General features: G+C 50.2%; 1 protein-coding gene across 5 annotated transcripts in view; it reads right to left on the reverse strand.

Annotated features, from left to right (window-relative positions):
* noc2l (NOC2-like nucleolar associated transcriptional repressor) overlaps window positions 1-18,898 on the reverse strand; it is a 22,601-nt gene continuing 3,703 nt past the window's right edge. For 4 of the 5 annotated variants that reach the window (XM_081706859.1, XM_081706858.1, XM_081706860.1 and 1 more), the window contains 16 exons: window positions 18,170-18,289; window positions 17,838-17,952; window positions 17,661-17,754; window positions 17,453-17,531; window positions 17,247-17,357; window positions 16,741-16,854; window positions 16,006-16,194; window positions 15,738-15,877; window positions 14,844-14,955; window positions 12,036-12,149; window positions 9,492-9,593; window positions 8,447-8,590; window positions 5,646-5,759; window positions 4,371-4,503; window positions 991-1,098; window positions 1-431 (listed from right to left, as the gene is read on the reverse strand). In XM_081706859.1, the coding sequence (XP_081562985.1) occupies window positions 304-431; window positions 991-1,098; window positions 4,371-4,503; window positions 5,646-5,759; window positions 8,447-8,590; window positions 9,492-9,593; window positions 12,036-12,149; window positions 14,844-14,955; window positions 15,738-15,877; window positions 16,006-16,194; window positions 16,741-16,854; window positions 17,247-17,357; window positions 17,453-17,531; window positions 17,661-17,754; window positions 17,838-17,952; window positions 18,170-18,289 (1,917 nt within the window). In that variant the 3' untranslated portion in view covers window positions 1-303. The remainder of the gene's footprint in view (window positions 432-990; window positions 1,099-4,370; window positions 4,504-5,645; window positions 5,760-8,446; window positions 8,591-9,491; window positions 9,594-12,035; window positions 12,150-14,843; window positions 14,956-15,737; window positions 15,878-16,005; window positions 16,195-16,740; window positions 16,855-17,246; window positions 17,358-17,452; window positions 17,532-17,660; window positions 17,755-17,837; window positions 17,953-18,169; window positions 18,290-18,898) is intronic. The other variant, XM_081706861.1, reaches the window with a different exon arrangement.

The raw sequence follows: 18,898 nt of genomic DNA on the forward strand, positions 1-18,898 counted from the left end.
TTTCTTTTTTGATTGTTCATTTTATAACATTTCAAAAATACATTATTAAGACAATATATAAACCATGTTGACAAAGAAGGCATATTTTCTGTGAAAGTATTAAATAATACTTTCAGTTTAATACTTTCACACTGAACATGGAATAATTCCTTTTATCAACACCATTTTGTCCTTGATGTACAAAATCTTGTGTGACACTGTGCAAAGGGGAAGAAGTAGCTGCTGTTGGTCACATGACCCAGGTCTGCCCCAGCCCAAACCGGCAGTCTGCTCCCCGCTTACATCGCTGGACTCGCGAGGCCCTCAGTCTTGGTCCGAGAGCTCTAGGTCTTCGACCAAGTCCTCGTCTCCTCCCGCCAGCTCCTGCAGCTCCTCGCTGGACACCTGCTTAGGGGCGTGTTTAGAGCCACATGCCTTTCCCTCTGTGCCATCTGTGAAGGAAAGAAGGCACGGGGAACTGAAACACGAGGGCTGGCTCTGATTGGCTGCAGCGATGGCCAGGCCAAGTGGAGTGTTGAGCGGAGACGAGGGCGAGGAGACTACACCTGCTGTGACCTCGCTCGTATTTAGACTACATAACGCGGGTGGATGCGGCATTGGGCTCAACTCCGAAACATCAACGCTTCCAATTATTTGCATTTCCACGCAAGCCGGCGGTGAGCCGGTGAGCACGCTTTTCCCTGCCGCATCAGGCGCTGCGGAGTGTTCAGGCGTGCGGCGGCTTCAAACCCCGCCAGCAATGAAAGGCTTCCCGTGCCAATCCTGTCTGAAAGTTCCAGAAGAAGCTCCAGGCCTGAGCGGGGAGAGGTTCCCGAGGGAACTACACTCTGCTGGAAAGGCTTTGTGTTCCCCTCACTGCAGGGCTGTGCGCACACGTACTGTAGCCCTCAAAACAAGTGCACGTTCGCATCGACACTGGCGCAACGCCTGCAGTACAGGGGCGCTCTTTACAGCGGGGAGGCTGGCAAATTACAGCACTGTGACACTGACCTGAGTCTTCCTCGCCCTCATCATCGTCGTCACCCCCACCACTCGCATCAGATAGGTCCTCAAGGCCTTCATCATCATCATCATCATCATCATCATCGGAGCCACCTTCTGTGGGGAAAAAAAGATGGATTATATTCTTATGTACATATGTATTAATCCAAAAAGAAAAGTAAAAAAAAGGATTAAGATGTAGTGTTTACTATAGACATTACATACTGTTCACCTATCCAATCACATACAAGGCACTATGACATAGCAGAGCAACCAAATGTGTGTGTGTGTGTGTGTGTGTATGTGTGTGTGTGTGTGTGTGTGTGTGTGTGTGTGTGTGTGTGTGTGTGTGTGTGAGAGAGAGAGAGAAAGAAATATATATTTCTGTGCTTTGAAGTGGGATTTGATTAGCTGCTGCCTGGGAGCGGAGCGTGGCGCAGACGCTGCCTCCCCCCTAATTACCCAGCAGCACCCAGGAGCCAGAGAGAGCAGGGCCGGGGCGGGGCAAGGCAGGGCGGCCCCGTCTGCAGCCCGAAGAGAGCAGTGCACGGCTGAGCTGCACGTGCACGGTGATGCCGTGCAGACACACGCATCTTAATCACACGGGCAGGCGCGTCCGACCAGCACGTGCGCCATGCAGGTTCAGCGTAGGTGCAGGAGTTCAGGAATGCACAAGGCTAGGCGTTCGGGTGGTGCGGGACCAGCAGAGACAGAAGGGGCTGACAGACCAGCTACGACACTGTAGAAGACCCCAACGCCAAGGCAGCGCAGTAAGATGTACCCGAGAGTGACTGGTCATGTGACCCACAGTCTAGGCAAGCCTCAGTTTTGCTCCAATCAGGAGACAAAACAACAAAAGCGTCCCAATCGTCATGAAAAGGTTAAGTCTCGTCTCTGGAGAAAAGTAGCACCCAGCTGTAAGTACTGGAGCCCTGTACTCGCGCGTGGCTCTACCTCCGAATGACCTTTTCGAAACATAAACAGTGGTCCGGCGAGCCAACGGCAGAGCAGGCTGCCAGGAGAGGAGCTTTGGGTGGGGGGGGGGGGGGAGGAATGTAAATATTGAGACGGTATATGAACACGCAGGGAGTCATTAAGTCGCGCACCAGCCTCCTCAGCACTGCGGCGCTGTCCTGCTTTCACCTGTCCCGCCAGCCTCAGGTCCCCTCCTTTCTGGCCCAGAACACGCCGTTTGCCTCAACTGTCATCAGGGAGCAACTCCCCTCTCCTGCAGCCTGGCTCTCGCCTCTACCGGCGCCACGCGGCTGTTACGGTGATGGCTGGTTTGGCACAGGGGCCTGATTGATGCAGGAGGACAGAAAACATGGCCCCTGTAGCCTGACGAGCGAGGCCTACGATTCCCTCTCTGTACTCTGCCATGCAAACAATTTAGTTTGACAAAGGTTAAAAAATGGTCTTGTGGATTTTTACAACATTCTTATTCAATGGACACCCAGCATGTCTTGAAGTGTGTGTGTGTGTGTGTGTGTGTTCCCTCCAGGTTTGAGGGCCTGATGGTATGGCGGCAGTTAAACCTCGTGCGGAGGGAGCGACCGCTAACATCTTTCCAGTCAACTGTTTTGAATTACAAACCCCCACTGGGATCCAAGCTTGCAGAAAGAAAAACGCTTCCTACGAAACCATACGAGAGGCTAGAGAGCGAGAGCGAGAGCGCGCAAACAAGCCAGCATATGAGTGAGTGTGTGAGCGAGTCAGCATGAGAGTGAGAGCGAGAGAGTGTGTGTGTGAGCGAGCCAGCATATGAGAGAGAGAGAGAGAGTGAGAGTAAGTGTGTGTGTGAGTCAGCATGAGGGTGAGAGAGAGTGAGTGAGTGTGTGTGTGAGCGAGCCAGCATGAGAGAGAAGCAGACTTAGGCAATTGCTCAGGCGCTTGCAAGGACGCCGCACAATGAGGAGCAGATGTAGAAGGAAAAACCTGCCCTGATACCTCCCACTTCAACGGGACTTTCTGCGTGGTTGTCGGGGCCATAAGCTGCAGAACTTGGCAGGAGTGGCGTGTGTCCCGCACATGACCCAGTGCGCAACTCTGGATTTGGTGGGGTTAAAGAGGAGCAGAGGGGAGAGAGCGGGGCAGACAGCTGGACTGCCCAACACACTGCTGGACTCATACACGCGCGCACACTAGAGATGGCACGATACCAATTTTTCCATACGGATCCAATACCGATATCCTGAATTTGAATGTTGCCCGATATTGACACTAGTCCGATATTCAACTTCATGAATTGAAAGAGGGAGAGTGCCTTACTTGTATGGTCATTTTTTCTCCTCTCCAGCCGTTTGTCAGGAATGTCTACTTTTCCCGTCCCTAAACATCACGGCCAAACTGTTCACGCCGTCGTTTTAATTTTTAAAAGGAACGAATTAATAAATCACTGTCTGGTTTAAATGGTCTCACTAGAAGGCAGGTAACCATCACATGTGAAAGCACCATGTCTGTGCGTGCACATATATGTGCATTTGAATACAATAGTTTTAATCGATCATTAATGTGAAGAAAATGCTAGTTAAACTCTATAGTGGCGTATAAATTGTGCTAAACTAGCCTGGCTGTTATCACATGCTGTGTGGTGCTGTCACTGCTGTGCCATTTTCAGCCTGGATGTGTGGTGGTATTGCATTGTTTTCTGTAAAACTCCTCCACTGATATCCAGTCCAGCATTTTTGAAGATATCAACCCAATTCCGATATATGGTATCGGATCGGAGCCGAACCCTCCCTCCCCCATGCACACGAATGACCAGAGGAGAGGCAGGACATACACTAAAAAGATGGAAAAATATTTTGCATGTTTGAAGTTTGATAGTGGTAGAATTTCTTTTTTCCATCCCAAGCCAGAGAGAAATGAAAGCCAGATTAAAAGCCATTGTGAGAGAAAGTGTTAAACTAACATCACTTAAATTGAAGAAGGAAAAAGATCTTATTTATCATAAAACTGCATTTTAAGCAGCTGATGTGTGTGAGATCAGGAAAGGGCTGCTGGACAGTGCTCTACAATGGACTACACCCTCCCAGTGACGAACAGTGGCGCGGCAGAGAAAGGAGGGTGACTCCACCCACACTCCTGGAGCCCAGCTCCACACCCAACACAGGCCTTCCCATCCAACATTACAAGACACACACACACACACACACACACACACACACACACACAAACACACAAACACACACACACAATGAGGAGGCGGTGCTTAAGACTGGCTGTGAGCAATGTGCCAGTGCTGGGTCCCTGACCCAAGGCCTCAACCTCCAGTAGCAGCTGCTGGGAGGGGTCCATGCTCCCTGTGCCCCACCCACCACTGGGGCCCCCTGGCCGGGTGTCGAGCTGCATAAAAGAAAACGGACACGGAGGAAACTTGCTGGAAGTACCTTTAAGCTTGCGCATTAGGCCCTCACTGTCGGAGTCGCTGTCTGACTCGAAGAGACCCTTGAACTCCTTCTTGTCTTCAACCTTTGCTTGAGGCTTCTTGCGCTTTATTTCAGGGAAGTTTAAGTCCTCCATCTTGAAAGAAAAAGAAAGAAAGAAGTGAATAAAGAACAGGAAGAGAGATGCAAACATCCAATACCCAGGATAAGGGAACGCGGTGGACCTTTTGGGGATGGAAAAGCATTCAACACCAAGATAATCTCAAATATACAATCATCACTTAGGTCCCTATTGCACCTTCTTCCTGTGTAAGGATTTCCATCACATTAAACTTATTTCATCTGGGGCAGAGAAGCACTCCTACGTCCCTCCATACTTTTCTTTTTGATTATTCGTTTTCTCCTTTAGACGTGTCAAACTGTAAAGCTAGCCAGCAGAGTACGAGTCCTAGCCAATCGTTTCATATATTCAAAAGCATGTTTTCTCCAGGATTAAAAGTAGTTGTTTTTAAAAAAAAATTAATTCTGAGAAGAACAAATCTATAGTACACACACACACACACACACACACACACACACACACACACACACACACACACACACACACACACACACACTCACACACACTCGAGTTGGTGTGTGTGTGTTCAGGAGTGCTGTGATGGAGGTGAAGGCAGGCGGCACCAGGAGCAGGAGGAGGAGGAGGAGGGAGTAATCGGATCCGAGTGTGGAGGCTCCGGATCAAAACCCCGGGTCTCAGCCCTGAGCACTCTGATACTCCTATAGCCTTCGCTCCCCCCGTCCGGACACCCACCCGCCCTCCTGCACACATGCCAGCCTCCTCCGCCAATCTGCCGCTTCCCTGACGCCAACCCTCCGCCTGGTGTCATCTCCATTATCTCCCTATGGACAAGCTCCAACTGTGGCTCTCTCTCCCTCTCTCTCACACACACACACACACACACACACACACACACACACACACACACACACACACACACACTGCTGCCTGATATGTTAAACTGCTGCTATACTTGGATTTTAAAATGACTGATTGTGTTTCCTGTGGGACTGGAGGATCTGTATGTTTTGATAAGAGAAGGATTCGAGAGTGTTAATAAAGCTGAGCCACTTCATATCACGTGACTGCATCTCCACCCCCAAGTCAGACCACAACACTGCACCAAACGCAAACCTGCCGTTTGTCATCTCAGGGCAATAGCAATGCAGCCTGTGGAGCCATGACACTCACCCCCCAGGTTGCCCAGTGACACTCACCCTTTCTTTCCCAGAAATCTCCAGCTGAATCTCCTTCTCCCGCAGTTTCTTCCACTGGCTGTAGTACTTAGTGAGAGGTGTTCCTTCCTCTGCAACCTGATTTTCCCATGCTGCCTGCTCCCCCCCCCCACACACACACAGAATTACATATAAAAACACATGTAGGATGCACACATGCTACAGCACTAGCTTCAAGAAATAATAACTCAAACAGCAGATTGGACTAGCCGAGAGACCAGAAGAAAGTATTGTACACGCTGACAAAATCCTGAGCCCTGTGACGTGTTCCACATTCGAATCAACATCAGAGGTCTAATAAACCAATAATACATATCAGACTGTGATTTTTCATTGATTGTTCTCACTCTGCCAGTAATAAAAGAATGACTAAAGAGGAACTGAGCAAGAGTGGGAAAGAGACTGTGTGTGTGGGTGGGCGTACACACACACACACGCACACACACACGCGCACGCGCACACATTCATACACACTCACGCACATGCCAGTGAGGGTGGGGAGGAGTGCAAGAGAAGCCAGACCAGAGGATTTCTCTGTCTTCCTTTAAAGGTCTTGGTGGAAGATATTGATCAGGTCAAATAAGATTAGGTGACCTCCAAATCCAATAGACCATAATAGATCTGGGCTTCCGTCATCAGTTATCTAAACTTATTTATTACAATTTGCAGTGGTTTGTCAGACAGTGAAAAACGATCAAAAGCGTAAAACAGAGCGAGAAGTGTTCCTCATCCGCTCAGGAAACAAACCCAAACAAAGCTGGGACATTCTGTGGAAGATGACAGGGCCGCAACTTTCTCCCGAGCCTTTCTAATCTCAGTATGCTTTTCACAAACAAAAACAAACACACATACGCGCACACACACCCACCCACCCCCGCGCAATCTACTACATAATGCAAAATCAACTCCAGCACTGGGGTGATTTAAAATACACAATGACTGGAGATTTGCATCTCTGCCGATCTCCTGCTAAAAACTGTAATACCATCCAGAACAGCTGGGATAAGTAAGCGAGGGTGGAATGGGGAGTGTTTGTGGAGCCGTGTGTGAGCGCTGCAGTGCCAGCGGAACAAGCACCAGTAGGGCGGCCGCGGCGGGCGAAGGTGGCTTTAATTAAAGCTTGGCTGATTGCTGGGCAGGTCGCCGGGGCAGCAGGCCAGCCGGCCGCAGCCACGGCGCTGCTTAAAAGGTCGCTGTGGCGGCCGAGCCACTGAAGGACATCTCTCCTGCCGCCCGGAGGCCGGCGACAGACGCGCCCCGGCGCGGTGCCACGCTGTCTGCCTGTGTGGAGCTGCTGCGGCCCCGCTGCCCCCCGCCCGCTGGAGCCTTCTAGATTACAGCGGGAGGAGGGGGGTGGAGGGAGGGAGAGAGAGAGAGAAAGAGAGAGAGAGAGAGACACACACACACACACACACACCCCCCTCCTCCTTCATTTCCCTCTTAAACGGTCTTAAATATTTATCAGCCCTAAGAGCAGGTCTGGGGGAAGGGGGGCGCATGTGTGTGCGTGTGTGAGAGCGAGTGCGTGTGTGTGACTGGGGGGGGGGGCATGGGGGTGAGCTCCGGCAGGGTGACGGATGAGAGCGGAGATGAAGATGGATGTGGCGTGGAGCTCGCCCCGGGGAGGAAACGGCTCTTCGCCTCTCCTCACGCCCTCTGCACGCGGCACGCCCCTCCCCCTCACCCCTCTGCCGTGACTGCTCCGACCGCCATTTCCCAGCTGCCGGGCATGCTCTCACACACACACGCTCTCACGCACGCACACACACACACACACAGGCGCGCACACACACACACACAGGCGCGCACACACACACACACAGGCGCGCACACACACACACACAGGCGCGCACACCCCTGCCTCCTGATGGAGTAACGTTTGGAGAAGCTTCCAGATGAAGCCACTGAAGAGCTTCTGGGCTTCCGGTTCACTCCTCCTCACTGAGAAATGCTGTTAGGGAGCTTTCCCACCCATCACTGCCTCCACATTATGCTCTGTTTCCAGTATGCCCTGCTGGTCAGGGGTCAGTCTGTAAGGCTCCGGGTGTCTCCAGCAGGAATCTCCTATCAAAATCACCCCGCGTGCACGCGCATGTACGCATACGTTATACACACACAAAAAAATGTTTAAAAAATGTAAAAGCCCCCACACACACACACACACACACACTCCTCAGAGAGAAGCTGGGTAGTGGTAGCCAGCTGACACCTGTACATGACGGAGAGGTTGGGCGCGGCTCCTGTGGAGCAGTGGGGAGTCCAGTGGGTTTACCCTACTAAAACAGGCGTCTCCCTGTCTGAGTCTAGACACGCGGGTCACTACTGTCTGGCCACGAACGCAGTCTGGCTCAACAGGGGAAGGCCGCGCGAGTTTTCAGGGAAGAAGGATAATAAAAACCAACGGCTGTAAAGTCGCACTTGCTTACTTACTAGTTTGTGTTGACGTGCGCGTGCCAGTGCGCGTGACGCGAGCAAAACGCACGCGTCTGAGCAGGGCCACGACGAAGGCGCTAACCTGCGCGTACTTTCTGTCTACGTTTATAGACAGGCAGCCTCGCTGGAGAGTGGCCTGGGTGCGGGGAGTTGGAAATTTGGAAGCTGCAGGTGCAAGAGGGTCAGAGCGTGCTAACCACAGCGCGTTATAAATACCCACACAAAGCCAAAGGGCGGGTAGATGGAGGGGTGGGGGGTGGGGGTGTTTGCGGCATGTGCATGCAGGGTGCAAACTCTGACGCTAAAAGGGCAAAGGTCAGCGCAGGAAGATGACAATGGCTCTCACTCACCACGGCGGGGGCGTCGGCTACTCCGAAGGCAGCCTTCTGGCGGCGGGCCGTGACGAAGGCGCTGTTCTCCTGCACCTTCTCTAGGAGCTGCCGCATCTGCTTGCAGTAGGTGGAGACCCGGCAGTCCTTCAGGAACGCCTTCAGCTGGAGGCGCAGAGAGGGGGAGATGAGGGCCGCACGCGCCGCGCTCCATTTCCCTGCGCTTTCAACAACTGGGACAAGGCGCACCAAGCCGTGGACTACCACGGAACTAACCCCAATTAAAGCTGAAAACTAAAATTAACGCAGAGCAGGTGAGAAGAGAGGGCTTCACTTGAGCTTGGGTCTGCTTTGTTTTGGTATATGGCTGCAGAGATATAAAGTCTAGGCTGCTTTGAAAGCACGTGCGCGCGTGCACACACACACACACACACGCACACGTGCTCCAACAATAAAACGAAGGGGTAAGCCGACGGCGGGCATTAAAAAAACCCGCGTGAATCATCTCAGGACAGAAGAATAAATATTCAGAACCTGACTTAACAGCACTGAGGAGGCCTGTGCTTTGGCCAAAGAGCAGGATGTGGCCTGTGTGTGTGGGTGGTGCATGCGAGCTCGTGTGTGTGTATGAATGAGCGAAGAGCACTGGTGATACAGAGGAAAAAAAAAAAAAAAGGACTGTAGCCTGCTGTTTGGAGAGTGCAAAGGCTGAAAGTAAATGATCGTGGGTGTGTGTGTGTGTGTGTGGGGGGGGGGGGGTGTCTAGTGGCAGCATGTCCCATGCATGGCCCTCGGCACCTCTCAAGCAGGATGTGGGCCCAACAGTTGCTGTTGCGAAAAAAAAAAAAGAACCAGCGAGGTGGGGGCTGGGTTGGTGGACGGCAAGCTAGATGGGCCACTAAACAAGCCTGACCGTTACCTACTGCCTGGCCCTTCAACTGAAAATGGTCTACAGGTCTAGAATTGTCTAATGAGAACTACCGTTATTTTTTTTTAACCTTTATTATTTGCCTCTAATGCAGCAGCAGGTGTACGTTAACTGGAAAGGCAAATAAAAACGGCGTACCTGGATGATGGTGGGAAGAGCGAGCTCGGGAAAGCCGATGGAGTGGGCCTGAGTGTGGAAGTACTCCAGTATGAGGTCGTACAGCTGCTCAATCAGGCCATCCTGAACACGCAAGCAAACACGCTCATTACAAACTATAGCTTTAACCAAACGGGGCCTGTCCAGACATAATCGACGGGTGTCAAGCACATTTCAATAAATAAATGCAATAAATAATGTATACGAAAGAAATACAAACACCGAACAGATACACAGAGTGCGTTTATGGTTGTCTGTGAGAAATACTCGCAAACCTGTCCGACCTTCCACAAGTTTCAAAACTAATTCTCATTACACCCCTTGCAGCATAATTACACCAAACTAACGCAGTGTGCCTGCCAGCTGTTCCAAGGGGTGTGTCTCCCAGGAACTGCAGCTTGGCACCAGTCAGATCACTCTGCACCTGTCTCCTGCTGCGTCTCGCCCACGTGGCTTACTGGGCGGACCCCCTTCTAATCCTGACCCCATTTGGGCCTGGCACCAAACCCAAAACTCCAGCCTGCCACGCTGTAAATAACAACCCCCAACAACCCCCTCCACACAGGGCACCTCACGAAGCGCATTCCTCCGCTACGGAAAGCCCCTGTGCTGACAGCAGCGGCTCGGCGAGGAGGGAGAGGTTTTTTTTTTGGTTTTTTTTTTAAGCGGTGCTTCCCGCGGGCTCGGCGGCCTGGCTCCCGCCGCGCGACGGGGGGAGGAGCGGGCAGGAGCGGGGGCAAAACTGCGACCTGCCAAACGAGACGGTGGGATAATCCCCGCGGGCCGCGCGGCAATCCTCTTGGCAGCAGCGTGGCGCCTCAGCCGCTCTCGCGCCTTGCCCGGGCTTTCATCCCCCGAACACGATCCAGGCTGACGGCGGCGGGGGAGTGAGACGCTTGCGCGGGTGTGGGACCAGTGAGACGCACGCGAGACCGTTTCTTCTCTCTGCCCTCCTAAACGTGACTCGGGTGTTGCCGTTATTCGAATGCAGCCGGCAACAAAAACGGTTCAACTTGAACAGGAGAAGCCAACGTGATCACAACAGCTTCCCTTACATGCATGCAGGCATATATAATTTGGAAAGTGTCTTTACCCTCACCAAAAGGTATCCACAAGCACAAACGTTCATCAGAAACAAATTCTTTCATTAGATATGTGAGGCGGATTACAATTAAAACTTTTCTCCAAATGCCGCCAATGAAAGGACAAATGACCAGGACAATCGTGTTAGCCCAGATCTAGATTGTTCTTGGACCAAAAAGTACAATGAACAAATTTTGCCACAAAATTAGAAACATGTCTCTTTTGTTAGCCAGCTAGTTAGTTTAGATCAAACAGCTAATGAAAAGCTCCTGTGGTACAGTCTCCCGCATCGATGGCACCCAACGAACCCAAGCAGCTAAGGAATTCTGCTCCGGCTGGGGCGGAGCCTGTTTCAGGGCCAGGAAATGTGAAGAAACCCCTGAAATAAAGAAGTGACAGATCCCCTGCATGGCTGTACTGCACATCACGATATCAGATCCCCCGATATTGGCAGTATTGCACGTCACAATATTTCTGCAATTACAGGGTTACAATACTTTTATCATCACTGAAAAGCTTAAAATTCCAAACTACACCTTTACTTTAAAATAAGTCACATATTTGGCAGATACATTCAGTTCTCTGGATCTCTGGATTCACTGGACTAAATGAAAAATTAACGACTCAATATTGTTCGTTAACCTCATTTTTGGAAGTAATTGAAAGCTCTCGAAAGACTTGATTTGCCTGTCAAAGGTCCCAATTTAAGGTGTTTCACATGAAGATGTCCATCACTTGAAAGTTAAACACACAGGTGTCAAAAGCACCAGTGTCAGTCAACAGAGATCACGTTTACACATTTTTACTAAATGACTAAAGTCACTGCATTCACCACCATAGGAGACCTTCTCGAGTGCTAAGCCAAAGACACTGCATTTCTGTGATGCTGGAATTCGGCTTCACAAAAACTTCATACAACGCCACGTTTGTCCTTGGAGATGCCTGGCAGAGTTTAAACTGAAAACAACCATTATAAAAGTTTTCCTTATCCATTGTTTATGTTCTGGGCAGTATATCAAGCCTCTTCGGAAATTTTGCACTGGTTACGCATGAAAATAGACATAAAAGTACTGACGATTACTCTGACTGGCCGCTGTGAGATTATCACTTCCCAGTCCCTGCGGTAGCCAGTAAAGCCCAAAACACAAGACAGGTGCCTAGCGATATGAAAACAGAGAAATGCTGGGAAAAGTACCATCCTTTTTTGCTTAATAGTACGCATCATCATGACAACGCATTCATCTCAGGCTTTAAAGCATCAACCTCGACGGCCATGACACAAGACGCTCAGAACTGACAGCATTCGGCGACAGGGACCGGACTTGCGGATTGGGAGGCTGTCGGAGCCAAGGTTCGTTCGCCACCGAACACCAGGGTCGAGCCGGGGCAGCGTGGAAACAGCGTGCGGGGCAAGGGCCTGCCAGGCTTTCGCCCAGGCCTCACCTTGAAGGCCTTCTCCTGCAGGTTGGTCTTGCTGAGCTTCAGGACGACAGCGAAGTTGATGGGCTTGAGACTCATGCGCCCCGGCTTCTTGTTGAAGTCCTCCTGCTGAAAGATCTGAGAAGGAAACAAAATGAGAGCTAAAAAGGCCCAGCCTGCTAACTATCGGGACGCGTGAACAAGAAGCAGGAGGGTGCAGAGGGCTGCGGAACACAGAGTCTCTCTCAGCGTGCTACTGAGGCTGGTTTCCTGGACATGAATTAAGCCTGGTCTTGGACCAAGATGTGATGGCAGCAGATGTTCTTCACCGAAAGCACTTTTTAGTCTACGTTTAAGACCAGCCTCGGTTACCAGCAACATTGAAGTGAAGCTGTAACTCAGGACTTTCGAAAGCACACAAACAGGATAACTACAGGAGATTAACAGCATAGCGACCAATTTAGCATGGTTATAATCTTCGGCCTCTCAAAGCCTTTTAGAACCTAGAAACAGATTTTCTTAGTCATAGCAATTATAGCTTGAGCTCTTTATGCTACAAACACAGTATGTGACTGGTTAGTTTTATTAGTAATCGTCACTGGGTTCAGTCACTCAACTGCTCTGCTGTACTATACATTAAAACATACAGTATTACTGGTGCAATGCCCTACCACTACATACCAACCAAAGCACTTAAGTGCTAACAGCTCCCCCTTGTGAGCCTGTTAAACAGGTGTGTGTGAGTGAGACGCGAGGCAGGTCTGAGGTTTGTGGAAAGAGGCAAGGTCACATTTCAGACAAAGATTTCCAAGTGAGGAATCTGTAGGGTTGTGTGTGTGTGTACGTACAGCACATGAACACATGGTGCACTCACACACCTGGGCACAAGAGGGAGGACTGCCTTGTTTGAGCTTGTGAGCAGTGGGCTGGCGGTCAGCTGATTTTAAGTGGCTGCAGCTCTGATAAAAAAAAAAATCAGGCCATAATCACTGAAACTCACAGCACTGCAAGACATAAAGGCTCCGAAACTGGCATACAGGCTGTAACTGATTGCAGAGACACGGATCTATGGGTTCGTTCTCTATGCGTTCTCTGTACTAGGGTGAAAATTGACTTCTGAAGTGAAAACTGCTGCTGTTATGAAGATATGACCTGACGTCGCTCCCTCGATTTCTACGACCGGCCATGTCTTCGGCCAGGCTTGGCCAACAGCAGGAATTCTCCACAGGACATTCGCTCCGTTTCCTCGGCCGGAGATGGCCGAGAGGTCTCGCAGAGGTCGTTTACCGCCAAAGCGGGGTGGGCGGGTGTGAAAGGGTGGGTGGACGCGCGTGTGCGTCTCAGGAGGAGAGCTCATGGGCGGCTGGCCTGCACAAACAGCGGATGTGGTGTCGGCCCGTGGGACGCGGGGGGGAAGTGGTGGAGCACGGGTCCCAACCTGATACGCTCAGAGGCCGAGAAAGCAGGAAGCGCCGCACGCGCACGCACGCAAAATAAGCTGGAAGGGTGGGAGCACACACACACACACAGAGAGGAATAACGACAGACTTGGAGAGGGAGAGGGAGGGAGAGAGAGAGGGAGAGGGAGAGCACGAGCAGAACGCTGGTTCTGCTGCTCTAATTAAGGAGAGGAGCTGCACACCTCTGCCTCTCTCTACCAAAAGCATAAAAACAGGAAGTGCAAGCATCACAAATAAACACAGGGAGCAGAGCGAGGGTCGCCACAGGCATAAAGGATGTGATCTGCACAGCGTGCTCAGAACTGCGTCTAAACCACAGAACCCCCACCATATTCTCTCTCTCTCTCACACACACACACACACACACACACACACACACACACACACACACACACACACACACACACTTCCCCCCCACCGGGGCTTTATCACAGCGTGGTCAGGCCTGGGGGGAGCAGTGACCACTCCTCCTCCCCCTCAGCCTCCTTTCTTCCGCTGGGCTCGGCTGCTGACGCTTCCACGCTTCCATTCTGACAACAGCTGTCACCGCAGGGGCCCACGCCAGCCAGCTAGCCTCTCTCACACATGCGCGCACACACACACACACACACGCGCGTGTGCACGCACGCCACTCGTCTTGCGCGGTGGAAAATGTTGACGGTTTGTGACCTCCGCTCCTCCTGATAACGAAGATATCCAGCGCACCCAGGCGCTTGGACAAACACTCACACGCAAACCAAACACTCCGTCCTGTCAATCTTTCATCTCTTGCCGTGGTGGGTGCTTGTGACCGTTTAACCAGCCCCCCACCCCCTGCCCTGCACGTTTCGCAGGCTTCAACCCACCAAGCACAAACAAACAAAGGCCTTGTCTGCCCCCCACGTTCACACAGCCTTTCATATTTCAAACTGTCCTTTGGTGGAGACCAGTATTCGATTCCGACTCCCACAACACAGCTGGAAAGTTGGAAGTAGTTAGTTTGCGGCGCCGGACCACGTATGGACTACAGGTAAGCAAGCGCAGAAATAACTCTGCCATTTATCTCGGGAACAAAGTGCTTTGAAGCCTGTTATTAGCAGTTGGCCTTGGAACAAAACTGCCATAGTGACAAAAGTCACACACTCACATTCCATGCCAGCACATGCATCCATAGACACGTACACACGTACACACGTACGTACACACACACACACACACACACACACACACACACTGAACCATTAGACTGTAAGACCATAATCACTGAAACTTCACGTGGCCACGGCTTGAAACCCAAGCCGTGACCACGTGGAGCAGCACAGCCCATGGTGCAACCTTTTCAAAAGAAGTTCCATCACTAAGGGACAGCCTGAGCCTCGAGGCCCATTCTTACCTCCAGGAGGAATGGTAGCACTGGCACGAATGTTCTGGTCCTTCCCGAGAGCAGAAGAAGAGCCCGGACACAGTGCAAGCGCAGTGGGTAGTACCGAGAGATGGGCATCAACCTAGAACACCAAGAAAACACACACACACACACACACACAATCATTTATCGAACCACTGGCTCAAAGTTTAAAGAGCTGCAGTCAAGGCTTCACTCTGGTCGAGACACAAAAGAGCTACACAACTGCAGTCTTATCGCTGCCAATTTTTTCACAGTCACTTGGTTCAAAGATTATTACTCTAAAAAACACCAAACTTCACATACAAAATGTATTACGTACTATTAGAGCCCTAATGAAACAGTTAACAGGTAACCAGTATAAAGTCAGCACAGGCCCTTAATACAGTAAACACTGCCACCTGCTGTGGGAACTGACACCATTTCTGATTAAAGCTGCCCTAAAGACCTGAGAGGAACGTGGAAAATGAATGTAGTATGATGCTAAATATGCCATAGAATGGTACCGTTGGGCCGCAGCAAGTCATCGTATTGTAAAGTCAGTGCTGCCGGGTCCGAAACACGACCCATCAAATGGATTTGTTTTTCAGATGAAAACTTTTAGCACATGACTTTCATTCTGCCAGCATCACACTAGCAATAATCGACAGACTGTTTTGAGTTTTAAAGCAATCACAAGTTTCCGAACCACGCGGTCAACCGTCGGATCGTCCGGCCACTGGCTTTTTTTCCCCCCTAGCGCGCTGGGACGATGACGATGAGGTTAGACATGCACGATAAAACTGATTTCCTGCGTTCTTCCACGTGCTCAAGCCCTATTCAGGAGGATAGGGTCAAGCGCTCGTCTGCCCAGGGCTCACGCCTGCTGCGTGTGCGTGCACGCACCTGATGCAGCCGCTGATGACCTGGCACAGCGGGTAGATGAGCGGCTCCAGCACCTCGCTGGGGTAGATGGTGCTCAGCACACGGCACCACAGGTACAGGCAATGCACGTACTGCCAGTTGTACACTGACTGGTAGGTCTCCTGCATGCACACACACACACACACACACACAGCGTTGAAGGAGGGCCATCATTAGCACCTCCGCACGTGAAAGCAGCCGCAGCGAGGCATGGGACTGCCGGGACAGTGAGGGGTGGGGGTGTGCGCACCTTCTTCTTCATGTTCATGGCGTTTCGCAGGTGGACGGCGAGCTGGCGGATGTAGACGAAGCCGTGCTGGTAGGACACGTGCGTGTCCAGCGCGTACATCTCAGCCAGCGTGTGCTGCAGGAAGTTGATGACGGGCAGTGTGGTGGGCGAGGTGAACTTGCAGTTCTGGACGTAAGCCATGTACATTTGCTACAAGCCAAGATGGACATTTGTTACGGCTGTTAATGGTTTATGGCTTTATGCCATAAGAAGACACTGCCAATAATACACCGTACTGTACACTAACTGATTGAGATACCTTTATTCTACTAAAGACAAACCTCTCATTTAAATTTGACAAACCTCAAATTTAATTATCGTTTAATTAATACATAATCAGTAGATGATTAGATATCAAATATCAATATTGGATAACACTACTTTATTCCATTATCTTTATCAAATAATAGCGTCATCAATTACTCCTACTACTTACAGCCAGGATTATGTGAACTATAGTTCATCATAAAAACTATGAAAAACATGTGGTTTTGCTATAGTCAGACATCCTAGTCTGACCACTGGTGCCATTCATCAGAAAGACTGGTATGCAGTAAACCAATCAGATTCTGGGTGCCATATAAGCATTATCAAGCCAGTTAAAAGGATTTGCAATGACCGTTCACAAAAACGTTGAGCGACGGCCTTAAAGTAGCAACAGTGCTGAGGGCGTTTGAGGTCACAATGCCTGGTCACCTTGAGCACAGTATTGAGGTAAACGTTCTGCTTGTGACGGCAGATCTTGTTGAGGGCCAGGAAGGCGATAACGCGCACCGTCTCCTCGCCGGTGCTCCACTGCTTTATCAGTTGCTAGAGAGAGAGAGAGAGAGAGAGAGAGAGAGAGAGAGAGAGAGAGAGAAGCAGGAGGGAAAATAACTACGGCACGGCACGCACGACGATTAATGCTGGGACAAGGTGCTCGCAACCAAGGGTGAGAATGGCAGAGCATCAGACGCCCCGCTAAGCGGTCTCGCTAGCTGTTTTACCAGCAGAAGTGGCACTTCAACCGTTGTGTACCTCACGCACATAGACAAAAATAGGAACCATTAAGGTGTAGACCAGCACAGCACAGCACACAGTTCATCAAAGCGTGAACACAAGTACCAGATCAACATGTAGACCACAAAAGGTTTTTAAAAAAGGTGGCGTGAGAGAAAAAAAAAAAAGAAAACATCTAGAGACCAGGTATTTTCAACCCTCACCTTCAGAAACTGCCGGGCCTGCTTAGGCAGGCACAGGTAGTAGGGCACCATCTGGTGGGCATGGCGGAGTACTGCAGCAGTGACCGTGGACTGAGTCAGACTACCCAGCAGCTACGAAGAAATTTGGATTTCATTTCACATTTCTGCATGTTGAAAACCGAGCCGGCCGCTCGGTTAAAGGAAGCAAAAAATGCAAAAACACACACCTGGACAATCCCACTTAAGTACATTTTAATATCGAGCTGATGCTTCTGCCACCTGGGACTTGATGATGGTAATATTAATCTGGGGGGATGGGATAAACACAGCTGAGCTGGCAAATAAGACACAAACAATGCAGTCCAGCCACAGTGCAGCAAAAATGTGAACAATAGACAGAGATCAGTGGGCAACAGAAGGACCACAGGGGCCTACTTTTTCTGGTCTTTGTCTGGTGCTCTGATGTGCAGCAGCTTGGTCAGCGAGGCGTGCATGTTTCTGATGCACAACAGGATCAGCGCGTTGAACACTGAAAGCAGAACGGGCACGTTTCATGTGGACCCTTCGACCTCGCCCACCACGCGTACCACCGGATTCTAGCAAGGCTTTTACCTGAGCTGTCTGCCACCGCGTAGCGACACTCGTTATCGCCGTCTCCTCTCGTGGTTGCCACGGCAGCCTTGAAGGCTTGTGTGATGTCTCTTATTAAACGCGCCGAAGGCGCTTGCTACAGGGCAAGTCGAGAGAATATACAGAAATAATCAAAATATGAAACCAATGATAGACATGGCTCTTTTATTAGAAGCACATCACAGGTTGGGAAGTGCTGGAGATGATCTATACAGGCCGTGTTCAGCACAAATTACCATGTAATTTGGAGCAAAGCTGATTGACCATAGGCTGCACTGCTTAAAATATTCATCAACACAAAGAAAAGGTATTACCTTCAGCTCTGTTCTCCAGTCATCAATCATTTTAGTTGTGACTTTTATGGCCTTTTTTGCAGATTTCTTGACTCGTTTCTCCTTTTTATCCTCTTCCCCCTCCTCATCCGAGCTGGGCATCTTGGTTCAAATTTCACATAAAAAAAAAAAGATAGTAGTAGCATGCTGAGGCTACCAAGGAAATTGCATAAAATGTAATCCAATTTACTTAAAAATAAATTGCATATGTAAAGACAAGCTGGACAGAAGAATACAGACTGAAAGATCAAAAGGTCAAAGATGCACTGTGGCTACAGGAGCAATACCTTGAGCAAGACACAACTGAGGCTCTGCTAAACAAAAGCAAACAGCATGGACATCCAGACCACAGAGATGCACAAAAGTAGCAACCGCCAAAAGAGTAAATGCCTCTTAGCCGACGAACCAAAGTACACCAGAAGGAAGCAAAGTATACTCTCAGTTTCAGTGCAATAGGATCTGGACTGTGGATGCACCCAGAGTTGAAACAAAGTAGTACTGGAGGAGCATATGGGAGAATGAACCATCACACCGCCAGTGGTTAAGAGATCTCAGAGTAGAGCATCTCAATCTCCCAGAGCAAGAACACAAGTTGATAATTTTTTAGGTAGCATTACTACTACTGTTGGGGGGGGGCTTATATAGCCTTGAACACGTTATGCTAATTATAAAGCTTACTACAAATACGAGGCTAAAACATCAACACACACT

This window comes from Electrophorus electricus, chromosome 24 (genome assembly GCF_041902795.1).
Source record: "Electrophorus electricus isolate QZ-2024a chromosome 24, ASM4190279v1, whole genome shotgun sequence".
Lineage (NCBI taxonomy): Eukaryota > Metazoa > Chordata > Actinopteri > Gymnotiformes > Gymnotidae > Electrophorus > Electrophorus electricus.